At 42.7% G+C, this 19,239-nt stretch overlaps 1 protein-coding gene across 12 annotated transcripts in view; it reads right to left on the bottom strand.

The window, feature by feature from the left end:
- DAB2IP (DAB2 interacting protein) overlaps positions 1-19,239 on the bottom strand; it is a 673,590-nt gene that overhangs the window by 61,740 nt on the left and 592,611 nt on the right. For all 12 annotated transcript variants that reach the window (XM_077479176.1, XM_077479181.1, XM_077479177.1 and 9 more), the window contains 3 exons: positions 13,882-14,026; positions 10,999-11,143; positions 230-466 (listed from right to left, as the gene is read on the bottom strand). In XM_077479176.1, coding sequence (XP_077335302.1) covers positions 230-466; positions 10,999-11,143; positions 13,882-14,026 — 527 coding nt within the window. The remainder of the gene's footprint in view (positions 1-229; positions 467-10,998; positions 11,144-13,881; positions 14,027-19,239) is intronic.

Here is a 19,239-nt window from a genome sequence, read left to right as displayed (position 1 = left end):
TAAACATCAGAAGTGCATTCTGTCCCCGAGCACTTTTAATTAAGTTGCGCTCCAGTGCTCACCTCTTACTGAGTTAGTAGAGGAGAGCCATTGACACAGCTGAAGATGAAATTAAAAGTCAATACAAGTAATGGCTATTGATTTTCCTGCCTAATTGGAGGCCTGTGATAAGTGCACCAAAACAGGGAATAGGTCCACCACTCTCCGCCTCCTCTGGGGAGACTCTTACTTGGCAAAGTTGGCGAGGTTCTGGGTGACTTTGGCAATCAACGTCAGGGTGCGGGCGGTCCGGTCGTCTGGGTATTCTTGGAGAAGGTTGAACAGTGATGGGGACATGATGGCGGGGCACAAGAAGCGCAAAAACAAGGAGGCGCTAATAAGCCTCTCGCTGATATCGGGACGACCGCGGCTGTTGCACTCTTGTCTCCACGATGCAAAGACCTCCTTCAGCTCCCGAGGGAAGACGCTGCAGAGAGAACCATGGGAAATAAATTAAGATCAATCGACAGCAGAGAACCAATTATCTCTTTTACACTGCTCATTAAACGAGAGATGATGCCTTAATGACACTTTAATTTTTACTTTATACAGCAATGACCTTGGGAATCAATACGTTCACTAATACAGAAATTAAATTGCCAACAATTTGTGTATTAGCTGCATTGCAGATTTGATTCACACTATACAATGATCGCACCCGCCTATCCATCCTTATGTTAACCTGCCCAGGTGGTAGCATCAGTAACATCTCAAAAGAATGGCAAATGTATCAGGCTGTCCAATTCAGCTCCTTTAGGACTGCACAGAGGCACAGGCCAAGGTATGAGAGACAGAGATCAAAAGTATTCTTAGTATACTGAGATTTACTTTTTTTTTTAGAAATTAACCCGTTCAACACTACTGATATGTATATTGTTAACCTCTTCCACGACCTGAACAAAGTGAATATATATACAGTATGATAATAATAATATTACTACTACTAATACCAGAGAATGCTGCCCGCAAAAGAACAGGGACAAATCTAAACAGTGGAGAGATCTGTGCTATGCATTTGGATCTAAGGCCACCCAAATCACTTGTTTTTGTTTTGTACAGTGGAAATGGTTTAAATGTTTTGTCCGTTTTTACATTGTCCTGTGTCCCCACTGTAATTATTCCTCTGCACATCCTGTTCCTGTGTCCTTACAGAAAGGCTTTCTCCTCAATGTAGACAAAGACAATTACAACTAAATCCATACAGCACCAGACCCCCTTTGTCTCCTTTGTTGGGAGTGCACAGCTAACACTGACACCGTAAAAAAGGACATTTGAAGAGAAAGCCAGCACTCAACAAATAAACCTCAACATTTTAAAGAGGCCATATTTTAAAGAGGGATTCCACCTACAAAAAAAAAAATCTTAAAAGCCAGCAGCTATAAATACTACAGCTGCTGACTTTTAATAAATAGATACTCACCTGTCCCAGGGTCCAGTGATGAAGGCAGCCGAGACCGATCGGTCGCTTGGCTCTCGGCTGCTGCTGCCGCTATTCTAGGTGAGGGAATCAGGAAGTGAAACGTTGTGGCTTCACTTCCTGGTTCCCTGCTGCGCATGCGCATATTGTAACTGGGATGCCAGGAAATATGATCTTGGATGTGGTACCGCCATATCAACTTCTTTAATTGAGAGTTGCATGGTTCGTAATCCAATCCGAGATTCACCCTTCCTCCAAAAAAAGTTCCCTAAAAAGGGATTCTATTCTCTTGAACCACTTCTGACCTATCCAAATGGGAGAGTATTGGAGCAAGTATAGAATCTGCGGTAGCCATATCTTCTTTGCTTTAATTTAAGTAATAGTGGGACTAAATTATCATTAATGTACTGGTTTATATCACTCGTGATCCTAACCCCAAGATATTTCAGTTTGGTAACTACCTCCAAGTGGGAAGCTCCAGGCAATATCTGATTACCAAGTGGGTCTATTGGTAACAAAGGCGATTTCTCCCAGTTGATAACCAGACCTGAGAATCGCCCAAATTCATTAACCATTTGTATCACTGTATTTAACGAGGCATTAATATCTCCAAGAAAAAACAGAATATCATCTGCGTACAGTGCTATCTTGTCCTCCTCCATTTGCCACCGAAACCCATGTATATCTACCAGTGATCTAGTCATAATTGCTAGTGGTTCCTTTGCGAGAGCAAACAATAGAGAGGACAAGGGACAACCCTGTCTTGTCCCTCTCTCCAGCTAAAATAATTCTGAGTATTCATTGTTAATTTTTATTTTCGCTCTTGGTTCGCTATAGAGTATTTTCACCCACTTGATAAAGGAGGAGCCAAACCCAAATCTCTCTAACACCCTCCATAAATAGTTCCATTCTAACCTGTCAAAGGCCTTAGCAGCATCCAAGGAATCTGCATGTTTAAAAATACTCTTCTGATGTTGATACTAGTTGATCTGTTGGGAATGAAACCCAACTGGTCAGGGTGTATCAACTTTTGAATACATCTGTTTAGAAGAGTTGCTAGAACTTTAGCCAAGATTTATACATCGGTACATAGTAGTGAAATTGGGCGATAAGAGGATACATCCAATTGATCTTTCCCCTCCTTGTGTATTATGATAGGGGCAGCTTCCGACATTGAAGTAGGGAGTCTCTCACTGGCTAATGCCTATTCTAATGTTTTCAACAATTCTGGGAGTAGTACTACTGGTAGCCCATCTGGACCTGGTGATTTTTGGCAGGACTTCCCAGCTACTGCTCATTTTAGCTCCTCAAGTGTCACCGTTGCTTCTATATCTGTTCTATCCTTCTCTGATAAGATCAGGATTGATATTCCCTTTCACTCTTAGCTCCCCTCTTGGATTTATACAAATATTTATAATATTCAGTGAATGTATAAATTATCTCTATCACATCAGTGGATATCTCCCCATTTGGTAACCTAATTGCCGGGACAGAAGAAGGGGGAGTATTCGATTTAATCAAGAGGGACAACATACAGCCCACTCTCTCCCCTTCTCCAAAATGGTTCTGCCTCTGAAATATACGTCTGTTCTCCATGCTCTTTGCAGTGGCCATTTTGTAGACTTGTTACTTATCTAGCCATTCCCTTTGCCTATCTGGAGTTGGGTCTTCAACATATCGCCTCTCTGCCTGCATCATCCCACCTCTAAGTACTCAAAGAACATTGACATACTTTTTTTTTCTCCACAAATAGAGCTTTCTTTTGGTGGTATTTGATCACCTCAACGGTTTTTACTTTTTGTGCTATAAACAAGAAAATAGCGTAAATTTTGAAAAAACCCCGGTATTTTTTACTTTTTGCTATAATAAATACCCCCCCCCCCCCCCAAAAAAAAAAAGTCTCCATCAGTTTAGAACAATACAGATTGAAGAATTGACTCGGGTCAGGACATTGTGAGATCCCTGGACAGGTAAATGTCCTTATATTAAAAGTCAGCAGCTACAGTAATTTTTTCTGAAGGAGCCTGGAGCTCCTCTTTAAGCAGTCAAATTAAAATTAACAAAGAGTGGTGAAAGCATAAAGCTCGTACTGCTCTTCTAAACATACAAAACAGAGCAGATTCTGCTTCTGATCAACAAAAGGGGGGGGGGGGAGCCCCTTTGTTAAATTTGAGTGATCTGTTCTCTGTTCTGCAGTGTCCATGACAATAAAAGCACAGAGAACAGGAGAACTTTGGAGGATTGTGAACACTGAAGGCTCTGCTTATATGGTGTAATCGCTGCACGAGCAGAGAGAGGGATGTAGGCACGATCCCTTTGTTAATTAGGAAAAGACCCTGCATTCATTTCTATTTTACTCAAACTGGCGTGGGTGGCGCAGATAGACCTGAAACAAGTCTTTCTGCTTAGTTAATGTGGCACACGCCACTCCTGACAGTTTCCTGCACCATTAAAATGCTTCAGGAAGCTTAATTACTTCCTTGTAAAGTGTTTTTAAGTTCAGACACATTTCCATAGTGGAAGCTGTTATACACGGTAACTGATGCAGTGAAGGCGATGGTTTCCCATATTTTATTGCAGTTCCTTGTTTCCATGGTGATTTGTGTTTTTTAGGACAGTTATAAATAGAGTGGCTGTCAAGTTGTTAACAACAGTGACCAGTAGTGTGCTTCTAGTTAGAAAGACTGGGGGGATTTTACACAGCACTGGCAACAATATACAGGTTTGAAACATGGATGAGGTCATTACAGGGACCTTTTATGAACGGTCTGCGGTACCCACAACAAGCAATCAAATTCTCCCTTTCATGTTTTTAGTGTAATGTAGAGCGAGAAACTGATTGGTTCCTTCAGATATAACCAATCCACAACACACTTTAGCATTCCATTGTGCCTCTGCATGACAAATTCATGAACAGGAAGTGGAATAGGAGGCCTGTATGCACACTCACCAAGCAAGACTCAATTGCCGAAGAAAAAGTATGTTGAAGCTCAATTAGAGTTTCCTGCACAACATTTGGGCTACTTTCACACCGAGGAGCTATAGTGTTAAAAAAAAACACCTGCAAAGCGCCCTGAAAGAGCCGCTCAATTCACTCCAATGTGAAAGCCCAAGGGCTTTCACACTGGGGTGGTGCGCTTGCAGGACGGTCAAAAAACTCCTGCAAGCCGCATCTTTGCAGCACTATAGGACTATAGGAGCGGTTTGTTCACTGCTCCTAAAGCACCCCTTCGCATTGAAAACAATGCAAACCCGCTGGCAAAGCACTGCTGCAGTGGCGCTTTGCGGGCAGTTTTAACCCTTTTTCGGCTGCTAGCGGGGGTTAAAAACGCCCCGCTAGCGCCCAAATAGCATCACTAAAACTACTGTAAAGCAGCGCTAAATATAGCACCCCTTTACCGTCAGTGCCTGCCCGCCTCAGTGTGAAAATAGCCTTAGACAAGCCTGTAAAATACCAGGAGAATATAGTCTGGTCAGATGAGACCAAAATTGAACTCTTTGGATGTCATAATACACTCCATGTTTGGAGGTCAAATGGCGCTGCACATCACCCCAAAAACATCTCGATAAAAATCTGCTGCCATCTACCAGGACGGTGTAGATGAAACAGGAAGTGAACATTTCAGGAAGACAATGATATAGGTGGGGGGGCATTAGTTTGTAAATGCATTTTAGTGTTAATAGATACCAAACATGTCAAGATTAAAAATTTCTCACTTCTGTAAAATGGCGACTACAGGCAACTACAGTACCTAAAAATCTCCACAGTCTACACTTGAAAAGGTTACCAGTTTAGAGTTAAGCTAGGGCTCGAAACTGTAGCTCTCACTCTGATATTTACAGCAATACCTCACGTGTATTGCAATCACTGTTTACATATGTCTGTGGGACCTACGTGTTTGTTCAAAATTTGTGCATGCGCAATGGGGAGTATAGGGGCGCTTGAATTTTTTTTCCTTCTATTTTACTATTTATTTTAATTAAAATTAATTTTTTGTTACACTTTATTTTTTTTGGTCGATTGAAGTCTATTACTATCACAAGGGATGAATAACATACCTTGTAATACCATGGACAGTGACAGGTACTCTTTATTAAGAGATCTGGGGTTTATTAGACCCTTCATTTCTTCTCTGCCCTCCAAGACAGCTGATCAAACCAAGATTGGGTTGGACAGTTGCCTCTTTGGCCAGTACAGGCTATTAAACAAACAACCAAAACCGAATCATTCATCACAGATGAAGAGGAGGAATGGACCTTCCTCCCTATCCTGTCTGCAGCTGGCCTGACAAGAGTGTAGTAGGCCCAGGCTCTCTGGTGGAACGGGAGAGCCCAGAAACATTGGAAGGTGGAGGGCTCCCTACCGAGCGCTCTGTAAAAGTGATTGAGCAGCTGTAGAGCCACTTGGATCACTTTTACATGAAAGCCCATTCGTTGCCTGCTGCAAATTTGGATACCAGGATCATGGCTGCATCCTACTACTTCTTCCTGAGGATGCAGGGGTATATCCTAGAGGTGGGAAATGGTTAAGTGAATCTGCTGCAGGTGTTGCAAAGTTGCTGACACTGATGTCAGGGATTTTTTTAATATGAAGGAGGCCATTATTAAGGGCCATGCAGCCAGAAAAGTGTTGTTAGTACTTTTATTTATTCATTTTACTAATCATTTTTTGATTTGTTTTTAGACATTTCTTCTTTAATACCAACAATCATGCAATCCAATCTCTCAGTTACAATTAAATGTCAATATAATTATAAACCATCCAGAAATGTAATTATCCAAATAACATTTTAAATCATTCTTATACAAGAAGAAAAATCCAATATAAATATACAAAACACTAAAACAAGACAAAAAAAAAATGTATTCAACGCCTTGCCTTCTAAGCCCTTGTACACAATTCCGACAACCAAATCCGTTGGAGTAATTCCGACGGATTATTTCCGGAAGTGATGTTGCATACACACGGTCGGACTAAGTTGTCGGAAAATCCGATTGTACATAACGTGATGACCCTATTTCGTTACGACGGGACTACGTTCAGGCTAGTAGCCAATAGCTTTGGTCTAGGAATTTGATCTGAGCATGCGTGGCACTTTGTCCGTCGGAGTAGGCTACACATGATCGGAGTATGTCTGATCGGAGCATTTTGTCGGAAAGTTGGAAAAGTTAGTCCGTCGGATATTCCGATGGAAACAGTCCGATGCAGACCACACACAGTCGGAATATCCGACAACACGGTCTGATAGGAAACATTCAGTCGGAATCTCCGACCGTGTGTACAAGGGCTAAATCCTACATATATTTCAAACAGCTATAAACAATATAATAACAGGCTGATCACCATGAATACCCAGGTACCCTCAAAAATAGGACACCAGCCAGTCTTCCCCTGTTTAAGACAATAATATATTCAGAATGAATGAAGTCAGAGCTAAACCTGGGGTAACAAGCCACCTATTCCAAACTTTTTCAAATTTATTTGCGCAGTTTCTGTGTTGGTAAATTTAGCTTTTCTAAACTATGATATATATACTTTACTTTATTAAAGTATGATTTATTTGTGTTTTCAATTCCTTAAAGGTGGGGGAATAGGGGAATAACCATTTTTCAGCAATTAATTTGCAGGCTTGAAATAGCACTCGAGTGTTAGGGACGTATATGTTTTCTGGTAAAGTAGCCTCGTCCACCATGTTTACATATATAAACCTACCCCTAGTGCTTTTATTTAATTCCCTGCATTATCGTTGTTGCCTCTGGAAAGTGTCGGACACCTTGTGCTCTCAATTTTGCATCCACAATCTAAGGTCCCCAATTCTGCACACCATTGTTCCTGTCATCCAACTTTCTTATCTTCCAATCAGATATTAATAACAGCCAATTTTGTACAGCCAAAATTGAACGTTATAATGAGGAAAGCAGCAATTTCTGTTCCTTCTGACTTCTGTATTGAAGTTTATTTTCCCCCAGAAAGTATGTTGTTACATCATTTCACTATATTACCAGGTAAATAATGAGCAAAGCTTTGTTCATCATAGACAGTACTCAGAATTCCTGAGTTTTAAGTGCCCTAATTTGATGGATAACACCCCAACATCTTCTGTGCACTGAAGACTAATATGAATAATACTCTATAACTTGGGAAGGGGAAATGATTCAACTCTGAATGATATATAATCTCTCTTCTTCCTTGTTATCTCAAGATAAATTGGTGTATTATGGGGGATATTCTCACCTGAGCGTATTTTTCAGATGTTCATAAATGTCGATATTTAGGTAGTTTGTGGCTCCATTTCACCAGCTCCCTCCAGGCATGGAAAGCATCAGATTATGATGTAGCACGATGGATGATATAAGGCAAACCATCACTTTTTACATCGTTCCCTGCTAATGGTCTCCGGAGCGCAACGCAGGCTACATGTTCCGGAACATTCCAGATGTCTAAATTGTCCTATAATCACCACCATTCAATTCCCTCTTAAATATACGACTATCAAGGGGTTGGGGAAACAAAACATGGGAGCGTATTTCTGCTGATAGAGCAGCACAATTCTCAGAGCAGAATATGCCACCATTTCGGTTTATGGGCCATTTTTCACTCTGTTTTGGGCTAATTTCTATTGATGAGTTGCAGTTTTCTGCCATTTTAGGAGAACAGAAATCATTCTCAAAACTCCTGAGGTGGAACCAGAATGCCAAATTCAACCAGCACCATTTAGCGCAACAGATGCACTGAAATTATTTGTAACGCCTGACATCCCTCATCTTGTAGCTGAAACCGCCATTCTGTCAACTATCACATAGGCCTTTCGTTTATTTATACCATTGTACATTCCCTGAGTGATGAAAAGAATACCAGAATTTGCTGATATTAAAGAGTTAACCCCCCAAAAAAAGGATCCTGCACCTTTAAAGCATGTTATATGACGCAGTGCTTGTCCTGTGTCATTTGGCCCCCTATAACACCTACAAAACCTGGCTGATCCTGCCAAGTTCTCCTCACCCCTCTGTAAACTGACCGTAGTGTATCGTGACTGCTGAGACCAGACACCGTGGTCAGTTTACATGCCTCTGTCATCCGCAGCCTGCTATCTGCTCTCCTCTCTGTTCCTGTGTCCTCCTCCCCCTCCCATCTCTGTCTGTGTGTGAGCCATCCCTCCCCCTCCTGCTGCTCTCATAACACTAACCTGAATACACCATCAGCACTGCCTCCTATTGCAGTGTCACCCTCTGTGAATGATTTATAAATATAAATGCTGTAAATACCTAATTTAAGAGCTGAGATTGCAATCACATGACCAGCCAGCTCTCTCCTCCTCCTCCCCTCCAGACTGACCTCAGTAGACGCCTCTCAGCCCGCCTGCTGCATCTCTCGGAGGAGAAAAGGAGAAAGCTGGCCAGTCATGTGATTGCAATCTTGGCAGTGAAATTAGGTATTTGCAGAATTTATTTTTCTAAATCACACACAGAGGGGGATACTACAACAGGAGGCAGTGCAGATGGTGTATACAGGTTAGAGTGGCTTAACAACCACTTTAACTTGTTCTAACCCGTAATAGTACTACATTAACTGCAGTAAAACAAATTGACGGGTTCAAATTTGGAGCAGATTTTGGAGAATGTATCGTATTTATCGGTGTATAACACGCACTTTTTTCCCCCCTAAAAACAGGGGGATATCGGGGGTGCGTGTTATGCGCTGATCCCCCTCTGTTGCTAACGCTTTCTGCGGCTTCCGTGTATATGCACTCGGCCATTCTAGGTAATCTTCCGAAAGCCGCCGAGAACGGCCGAGTGTGGCCGAAAATAGCGGAGTACGGCCGAAAATACCCAAAAACCGCCGAGAACAGCTGAGAACAGCCGAGAACTACCGGCGCCATTTTTAAACGGCGAATGACTGACTTCCAAGGGCCTGATGGTGACCCCCCAGAGCCAGGGAGAACTGACTTTTCTCCTCAGGGTGCAGGTTACTAGGCATGGCGGGTGTAGTGCAAGTTGAAAAGATTAGGTGCCAGTCATTTTTTGTAATAAAATAACAAAGAGAGTTTTATTTCTCTTAACAGGAATGTTAGGAAGAGAGGTTTAGAGAACAAGACACCCTTATGCAAATGCATTTAAGGCAAACTCCGCAGACAAAAATAGAACCAGGCAGACAGCAATACAGAATGATGGCCTTTAAGCTGAATGCAGCAATCTGTATCTTTGAAGCAACCGCCGTCTCCTATGGCAACAAATTCTCTCACAGTATCCTACTGTAGCTCTTCCAGCTTAACTCACAGTATCCCACTGTAGATCCTTAAGTTGAGCTTGCTCTCTCGCTAGACTTCTTGGACTCTCAGCCACCTGCTGGATTCCCGAGCTTCACCCACAGCCACCCGCTATACTTTATCTTCAAGTTTTACTTACACCTACCCACTATATTCCTTCAAGCTTTACTCACAGCTACCCACTGCCTCCCTGGATGAGTCTCCACTGAAGCTTTCCCACCACTTCACTGTCCCTGGCTAGTGAAGCGTCTGCTCTGGTACTCCTTCAGAACTTCATCCTTTCCCAACTTGCCTCCGGTAACAGCAGTGGTCCTCCCTTTGTGGCAACTGCTTCTACTTTACCTCTGACAACAATCAGGGCCCCCTCAGGCCGAGCCTCTAACACAGTGTTTCTCAATTCCAGTCCTCAAGGTACACCAACAGGTCAGGATTTCCCCCCCAGATGAAGCGGCTGTGGTAATTACTAAGGCAGTGAAACTGATCAAATCACCTGTGCAAAATAATGGAAAGCCTGAAAACAAGACCTGTTGGTGCGGCTTGAGGACTGAAATTGAGAAACACTGCTCTAACACATGCGGTTCCACCCCAGCTTCGGGCTTAACCTTGGCTGCTCCTCTTTAGCAGAGCCACGAACTGCTGGATAGGCCTTAAGTGGATCTAGCAGCCATCATGCCTCCTGGATAGGCCTCAGGCTTCAGGCCCAGCAACCAGGTGCTTCGCAACACCCCCCCCCCCAGGCCGCAGCCTAGGTCGGGAAGAACCTCGATCACCTGACTCCTCCCAAATAAATAGCCTATCCCAGCATACACAGTGGTTAAAGAAACTCCTGCTGATTGGCTGAGACAACCTAGTTACCCATTAACTGAATCTATGGTAATCCATCATTCTAATGTCAAAAGCAACAGCGCCACCTACTGACAGAGGAGAGAGACTACCCCAAACTGAGACTTAGGACAGGAATCAGTGGATCAACCTATCAATTAGCAAGGCTAGTTACCACCTAGCACAGCTAAATTTATAAGCAGCCCCATTTAGGACCAGGGTTCTACATGTGGCTGGGGAAATCGGTTGAGTTCATTTTTGTCCAGCTGGCTGGATGAAAACAAAAACAGTCATGTAAGGCCAGCTTAAATGTCCCCCATTTCTGGCTGGCAGCACTCATCGTATAAATGTCTTACATTCCTATATGGCATCACTTATAGTATAAATGCCCCATATTCCAAGATGGTGATACTCAAGTATAGAGGTACCCCATTCCTGGTTGACAACACTAACCAGTAGGAGTTGATGATTTTGCAGAAAGCCAGTTCGCAGCACATCTTCAAGTTGCCCTGATGTTCGGGGAGGTCAGAGGCAGAACACTTGTTGGGGTCGACCTCACAATTCTCATCTGATTCGTATAGTGCTTTGATGAATTCGCCTGAGAAGAAAGGCATAAAGCTCAGAGTAATGTTTATGAAATATTAACAATTGAATATACATCAGTCAGCAATACAAGCACACCAGCCTGGGAGCATCAGACAATGAGAACATTATTGCTCGACTGCCCACCATGCAAGTGGAGCCGCCCTGAAAATAAATGTGCAGCTTAATCTCACATGCAGAATAAAGTGTAAGAAGTATTGTTGCCCATACTTCAATGTTTCCTTTAATTTTCTTTGAAGATGTTCTAATCTTTATGGTCAGCATATACACACATATCAGGAAAATTACCGATTGAGTATATTTTCATTCAGTTATTATTACCACAAGTTATGCCAATAATATCAAAACATCAGATCTGTGATCAGAGCATAAAATGACTAATGTTTGGAAAAATATTTATTGCAGAAACAGTATAAGATTCAGCCATTACAGCTGCTGTAGTTATAAAATGACCACCAGTGTGTGGAAGAGATTTCATGGTTGCCAGTGTCTGTAATTACATGATAATGCCTAATCACATGACACCTAATCACATAGGATTGATGGTCTCACTGTTTTCACCTATCTGCAATAATGAAAGTGAGTCCAGAGGGTTTAGCAGGGATCATCTCTTCCTTACCAGTAAAGCTGGTCATACACCTATAGATTATCTGTAGATTTTCAATGGTTAGATGGAAAAAGTGCAACAGATTTCTCCATGTTCGCTAAACTGTGTGGATGGAGGAATCTCCCACTTTTTACATCTAACCATAGAAAATCTGTAGATAATCTATAGGTGTATGGCCAGCTTTATGGTCATGAAAGACACTTCCCAATCTCAGAAAGCTGAGAAATTTCTGTGCTTTTCGCTCCAGTTATACAGACACAAAAAAAAAAAAATCAGATTTCTTTCTTTCCTCAATGTGATATATTTCTGAAGTCATTTAGAGATAAATGTGATGACATTTTTCTGGAACCTATATCAGTGCTTCTCAACTCCAGTCCTCAAGGCGCCCCAACAGGTCATTTTTTCAAGATTTCCCTCAGATGTGGTGATTACTAAGGCCCCGTACACACGAGCGGACTTTTCGACATCCAAAGTCCGACGGACTGAGTCCGTCAGACTATCCGATCGTGTGTGGGCTGCAACGGACTTTAGCTTCGCTAAAGTCTGACGGACTTTAGAAATGAAGCATGCTTCAAATTTTCCCGACGGAACTCCGCCGGACCCGGTCCCCTTCGAAAAATCCGCTCGTGTGTATGCTACTCCGACGGACTAAAACCGACGCTAGGGCAGCTATTGGCTACTGGCTATGAACTTCCTTATTCGAATCCAGTCGTACGTCATCACGTTCGACTCCGTCGGAGTTTGGTGTGATGGTGTGTGTCCAAGTCCGTTCGGTCGAAAAGTCCGCCAGAACTCCGTCGGAACTCCGGCGGAACTCCTTTGAAGGTCTGTCGGAATTAAGTCCTCTCGTGTGTACGGGGCATAAGGCAATAAAACTGATCAAACCACCAGTGCAAAATAATGGAAAGCTTGAAAACATGACCTGTTGGGGCGCCTTGAGGACTGGAGTTGAGAAACAGTGACCTATATCATTGCTGCTTTAGCTATGCGGGCCAAAGATGGATCGAAATTCAGCAAGAACTGGCCGAATATTGATCCGTCTATGGGCAGGCTGGTTGTACTGAATTTGATCCACTGATTCCATTGATAGTCCTAGATTCCAGCATCAAAGTTCCTCCAAAGGTTATGAAAACTCATCATGTTACAATATACCCAATGACAACCTGTATGATATAGTATCATATCATAGTATATCATATCATAGTATCATATAGTATCATTTGTTTTCGCATTCTTAATGTTGTTAATTAGTTTCCATAATCAAAAATAAACTTTGATTGACGGGTAGAACTGAACCAATGTCATAGGGACCTTTCCAAGGACAAACACTTCTAGGGACAAATGTTTAAAAACAGGGTCTGTCCCTTGAAGTCTGCAACTTTCCTATTTAAAGTGGTTGTATAATCATTTTTTTTACTTTTACCTACAGGAAAGCCTATAATAAGGCTTACCTGTAGGTAAAAAAAAAATCTCCTAAACCTGTACGGTTTAGGAGATATTCCCCTCGGTATGCGCCGCTGACTGCAGCGGCGCATGCGCACAAGGGGATTCTCGGCTGAAAGCCCGGCAGTGGCCGGACCCGGCCGGGGTGAAATCTCCCGCGCGCATGCGCGGGAGTGACGATATCGCGGCTCCGGCCACTCACAGCGCCGGAGCCGCGATACCCGGAAAAAACGCAGAGGGAGCGTGTCAGCTCCCTCGGCGTGGATGGGCCAGATGTCGGGGCCTCGTTCTAAGGTAAGTATTTCATAATGAGCTAGTATGCGGTGCATACTAGCTCATTATGCCTTTTCCTTTGCAGGTGGCAAAAAAAAAAAAAAAAACATTAGCGGGTATACAAGCGCTTTAAGTAACGACACACATATTTTTGTTGTTTTTGTTTCATTAATGCACCATGAACAGGCAGAATTGGTGGGCAAGAAGGAAAATGAAACGGCAACCTGACTGCCATACAGCAGAGCTGCCTACATCCGAACAACGAAGAAGAAGAAATCTTCCATAGTATAAACAAGGAAAGGGCTGTAATATTGCTGGTCACCCTGGTTCCGTTATGGGCTGTTTGCAATTTTTAACACTATAAGTGTGCAGATTGCCGGCCATTAAAAACACTGATGTAACAATTTTACCTAGAGCATCCTGTAGATATTTCTGTCCCACTAGCTTCAAGTACTCCTCGATGGCCTTGGTGGCCAGTGTATTTTCCCGAAATATCAGGTGTTCATTATCTCCACATCGATCCACTTCAGACATCATTAAATCAGTGAGGAAGTCCTGAGGAAAGGAAACAGATAATCATGAGGAAAATGCTGCTGGGGTGCCAGCTGAGAACCCAGACTCTTTCAACTTGCAGAAGGGATAATGGATCAAGGACTAAAGCCGGCTCATTATTATACTGTAAAATGTACAGCTGATGGCTAATAAGTGACATAGATCATAAAAATGTGCTCGTTCGCTGCACACCCCAATGTCATTCATCATCATTTACAAATCCTAGAGGCACCAACATGTTGCAGTTTTTACTGTGCTAAGTCTGAACTGCCACTAGTATAATGGATTTCCCCTGAAACAAGCGACTACCTCTAGTCATGCATTAGCTACCAGAAATGCTATAGCATCACTGAGGTCAGCATGAGTTTCTTCCTTGGCTACCTAAGCTATTGGCCAGCTCTGTTTGAAATCAGATAGCACTTATCTCTGCAATGCACACCATACAACCCTAGGCCACTGTTCATTTCTGTACTACCCACCAGGCAATAGCATCTGGTCTACTTCCAGGCCTTCATAAATTAAAGGGAATCCCATGCTTTCTGCTCAGTCTTTATTCCATCATCCCATCCTTCACTCCACCCAGACCATCCCAGAGAATATTGCTTAGGTTTTCACTTCACCTAGACCAGTGATGGCGAACCTTGGCACCCCAGATATTTTGAAACGACATTTCCCATGATGCTCAACTACACTGTAGAGCGGCTGTGCAGTTAGTCTGTTTACCAGCCTAGATGCTATGATTTTAATTACATTTTTGAAATAAAGTTGAATAATTCGGAGTGCGGCTATCCAGCTACATCTTTTCTACTACATTGTAGAGTGCAAGAGCATCATGGGAAATGTAGTTCCAAAACATCTGGGGTGCCAAGGTTCGCCATCACTGACCTAGACCATCCCTTCAGGTGTTCGTGCTCACATACACCATCCCAGCTTATTGCTCTGGTGTTCATGCCACACAAACCCTCCCAGGATACTTCTCAGGTGCTTTTTCCACACTGACGATCTAAGTATACCGCTCAGTTGTTCACTACTCAAAAAATATAATTTATTTAACATTAAATAAATGTGCATGGAATGCATATACAGTGCATCCGTAAAGTATTCACAGCGCTTCACTTTGTCCATGTTACAGCCTTACTTGAAATTGGATTAAATTCATTATTTTCCTCAAAATTCTACAAACAATACCCCATAATGACAATGTGAAAGAAGTTTGTTTGAAATCTTTGCAAATTTATGAAAAAAAATAAAAAATAAATCACATGTACATAAGTAGATTCACAGCCTTTGCCATGACACTCAAAATTGAGCTGAGGTGCATGCGGTTTCCATTGATCATCCTTGAGATCTTTCTACAACTTGATTGGAGTCCACCTGTGGTAAATTCAGTTGATTATACACGATTTGGAAAGGCACACACCTGTCTAGATAAGTCCCACAGTTAACAGTGCATGTCAGAGCACAAACCAAGCCATTAAGTCCAAGGAATTGTCTGTAGACCTCCAAGACAGGATTGTATTGAGGCACAGACCTGGGGAAGGGTACGAAAAAATGTCTGCAGCATTGAAGGTCCCAATGAGCACAGTGGCCTCCATCATCTGTAAATGGAAGACATTTGTAACCACTAGGACTCTTCCTAGAGCGGGCCGCCCAGCCAAACTGAGCGATCAGGGAAGAAGAGCCTTAGTCAGGGAGGTGACCAAGAACCCGATGGACACTCTGACGGAGCTCCAGCATTTCTCTGTGGAGAGAGGAGAACCTTCCAGAGGAAAAAACATCTCTGCAGCACTCCACCAATCAGGCCTGTATGGTAGAGTGGCCAGACTAAAGCTACTCCTTAGTAAAAGGAACATGACAGCCCACCTGGAGTTTGCCAAAAGGCACCTGAAGAACTCTTAGACCATGGGAAAAAAGAGTTCTCTGGTCTGATGAAACAGATTAAACTCTTTGGTCTGAATGGCAAGTGTCATGTCTGGAGCCAACTAGGCACTGCTCATTACCTGGCCAATACCATCCCTACAGTGAAGCATGGTGGTGGCAGCATCATGCTGTGGGATGTTTTTCAGTGGTAGGAACTAGGAGACTAGTCAGGATCGAGGAAAAGATGAATGCAGCAGTGTACAGAGATATCCTTGATGAAAACCTGCTCCAGAGCACTCTGGACCCCAGACTGGAGAGAAGGTACGTCTTCCAACAGGACAATGTCCCTAAGCACACAGCCATGATACTAAAGATGTGGCTACATGTGACAACTCTGAATATCCTTTATTTGCCCAGCTACAGCCCATATTTGAACCCGATTGACCATCTGTGGAGAGATCTGTAAATGGCTGTGCCACGACACTCCCCATCTAACCTGATGGAGCTTAAGAGGTCCCGCAAAGGAGAATGGGAGAAATGACCCAACAATAGGTGTGCCAAGTTTGAAGCATCATATTCAAAAAGAATTGAGGCTGTAATTGGTGCCAAAGGTACTTCAACAAAGTATTGTGCAAAGGCCATCAAAAGCCTACACACCCCTATTAAAATATCAGGTTTCTGTGATGTAAAAAAAATGAGATAAAGATAAATTATTTCCGAACTTTTTCCACCTTAAGGCTGGGTTCACACTGCTGCGGGGGGAGATCCGGATGTGATTCGCACCGCAAATCACATCCGATCTCCGTAGCGATGCGAGTACAGCTATACAGATAGTATGGCTGAATTCGCATCGCTCCCGCAGCAAACTCGCACGGGACCCTTTTTTTGGTCCGCAACAGAATCGGATCGCATGGGGGTTCACACCATGCGATCCGATTCCTGTGCGAGTCGGCAGATCGCACTGCGATATGCGGACGGATCTGGGGGTGTCATTAACATATCATTGACACTCCCAGCCGTCCGCATAGGGCAGTGTGAACTGCCGGCGGGAGTAATGCGATGCGGGAAAACGCCGCGGATTCGTGGCGTTCCCGCATCGCAGCGGTGTGAACCCGGCCTTAATGTGACCTATAAACTATACAAATCAGTTGAACAACAAACTTAAAACTTTTAGGTGGAGGGAAGTAAAAATAAAAAAATAAAATGATATGTTTGCATAAGTGTGCACACCCTTTAACTAATACTTTTTGAAGCACCTTTTAATTTTATTACAGCACTCAGTCTTTTTGGGTATGAGTCTATCAGCATGGCACATCTTGACTTGGCTAGACGTGCCCACTCTTCTTTGCAAAACCACTCCAAATCGGTCAGATTGCGAGGGCATCGCCTGTGCAAAGCTCTCTTCAGATCACCCCACAGATTTTCAAATCGGATTCAGGTCTGGGCTCTGGCTGGGCCATTCCAAAACTTTAAACTTCTTCTGGTGAAGCCATTCTTTTGTTGATTTGGATGTATGCTATGCTTTGGGTCACCGTGCTGAAAGAGGAAGCTTCTCTTTATGTTCAGCTTTCTAGCAGAAGCCTGAAAATTTTGTGCCAATATTGACTGGTATTGGGAACTGTTCATAATTCCCTCTACCTTTGACTAAGGCCCCTGTTCTAGCTGAAGAAAAACAGCCCCAAAGCATGATACTGCCACCACCATGCTTCACTGTGGGTATGGCGTTCTTTTGGTGATATGCAGTGATGTTTTTGCGCCAAACCTATCTTTTGGAATTATGGCCAAAAAGTTCAACCTTGGTTTCTTCAGACCATAACACATTTTCCCTCATCCTTTTTCGAGATTTCAGATGTGTTTTTGCAAAACCAGGCTTGGATGTTTTTCTTGGTAAGAAAAGTCTTCCATCTTGCCACTCTACCCCATTCCCCAGACATATGAAGAATACAGGAGATTGTTGTCACATGTACCACACAGCCAGTACTTGCCATATATTTCTGCAGCTCCTGTAATGTTGCTGTAGGCCTCTTGGCAGCCTCCTTGACCATTTTCCTTCTCGTCTTTTCATCAATTTTGGAGGGGCGTCCAGTTCTTGGTAATGTCACCGTTGTGCCATATTTTCTCCACTTGATGATGACTGTCTTCACTGTGTTCCATGGTATAATCTAATGCCTTGGAAATTCTTCTGTACCCTTCTCCTGACTGATGCCTTTTATCAATGAGATCCCTCTGATGCTTTGAAAACGCTCTGCGGACCATGGCTTTTGCTGTAGGATGCGACTAAGAAAATGTCAGGAAAGACCTACTAGAACAGCTGAACTTTATTTGAGGTTAATCAGAGGAACTTTAAATGATTTCAAGGGTGTGTACTGACTCCTGTTTAACATGAGTTTGAATGTGATTCTGAACACAACTTCATCCTCAGTTATAAGAGGATGTGCACACTTATGCAACCACACTATTTTAGTTGTTTATCAACCCCCCCCCCCCCCCCCCCCAAACATTTCAGTTTGTTTTTAAACTGAGTTGTACAGTTATAGGTCACATTAAAGGCGGAAAAAGTTCTGAAATGGTTTATCTTTGTCTCATTTTTTACATCACAGAGACCTGACATTTTAACAGGGGTGTGTAGACTTTTCATATCCACTGTATGTACATGTTTTTTCCTTTTTTTATTTTTTAATAAATTTGCAAAGATTTCAAGCAAACTTCGTTCATGTTGTCATTATGGGGTATTATTTGTATAATTTTGAGAAAAAAAAAATGAATTTATTCCATTTTGGAATAAGGCTGCAACATAACAAAATGTGGAAAAAGTGAAACACTGCGAATACTTTCCAGATGCGCTGTAACCTTTAATGGTCAGCGGAGACTTTTGTCCTCACTGAAACTTCCCCTTAAGAATCACTTACAGTTAAACATGTCATAAAAGCTATATACTCATAAGTGACCTTCATATTAATGTTTATATTATTCAGATAATTAAGAGCTATAAAGCTATAATTAAAAAAGAAATCCCTGTGTTTGAAATATGTTCAGCCATGGAGCCTCCTTTGACATTGGCAGGTTGATGTTGGGAATTGGGGGGGGGGGGTTGCAAGGTGAGGGGACAGCGTGATCAGCAGATACAGAAAGCATACCTCCCAACATTTTGAGGTGGTAAAAAGTGTGTAGACATAGGACACACACCCAGCCACGCCCCTTAAAGGAATATTAAGAAAAAAATGATTAAACCCACAAGTGCTTTTTTTTAACCACTCTTATTCCTTAAGGCTTGATTCACACTAACGCATTTTTTGATGCATTTTGCAGAAATGCAGGGAAATTTTTTTAACATGGGTTCCTATGGAACATGTTCA

The sequence above is a fragment of the Lithobates pipiens genome, unplaced genomic scaffold, assembly GCF_037356315.1.
Source record: "Lithobates pipiens isolate NorthernLeopardFrog02 unplaced genomic scaffold, aLitPip1_a1.2 Scaffold_14, whole genome shotgun sequence".
NCBI lineage: Eukaryota > Metazoa > Chordata > Amphibia > Anura > Ranidae > Lithobates > Lithobates pipiens.
Note: the sequence above shows the minus strand (reverse complement) of the source record. Positions and strands in the feature narration are given on the sequence as shown.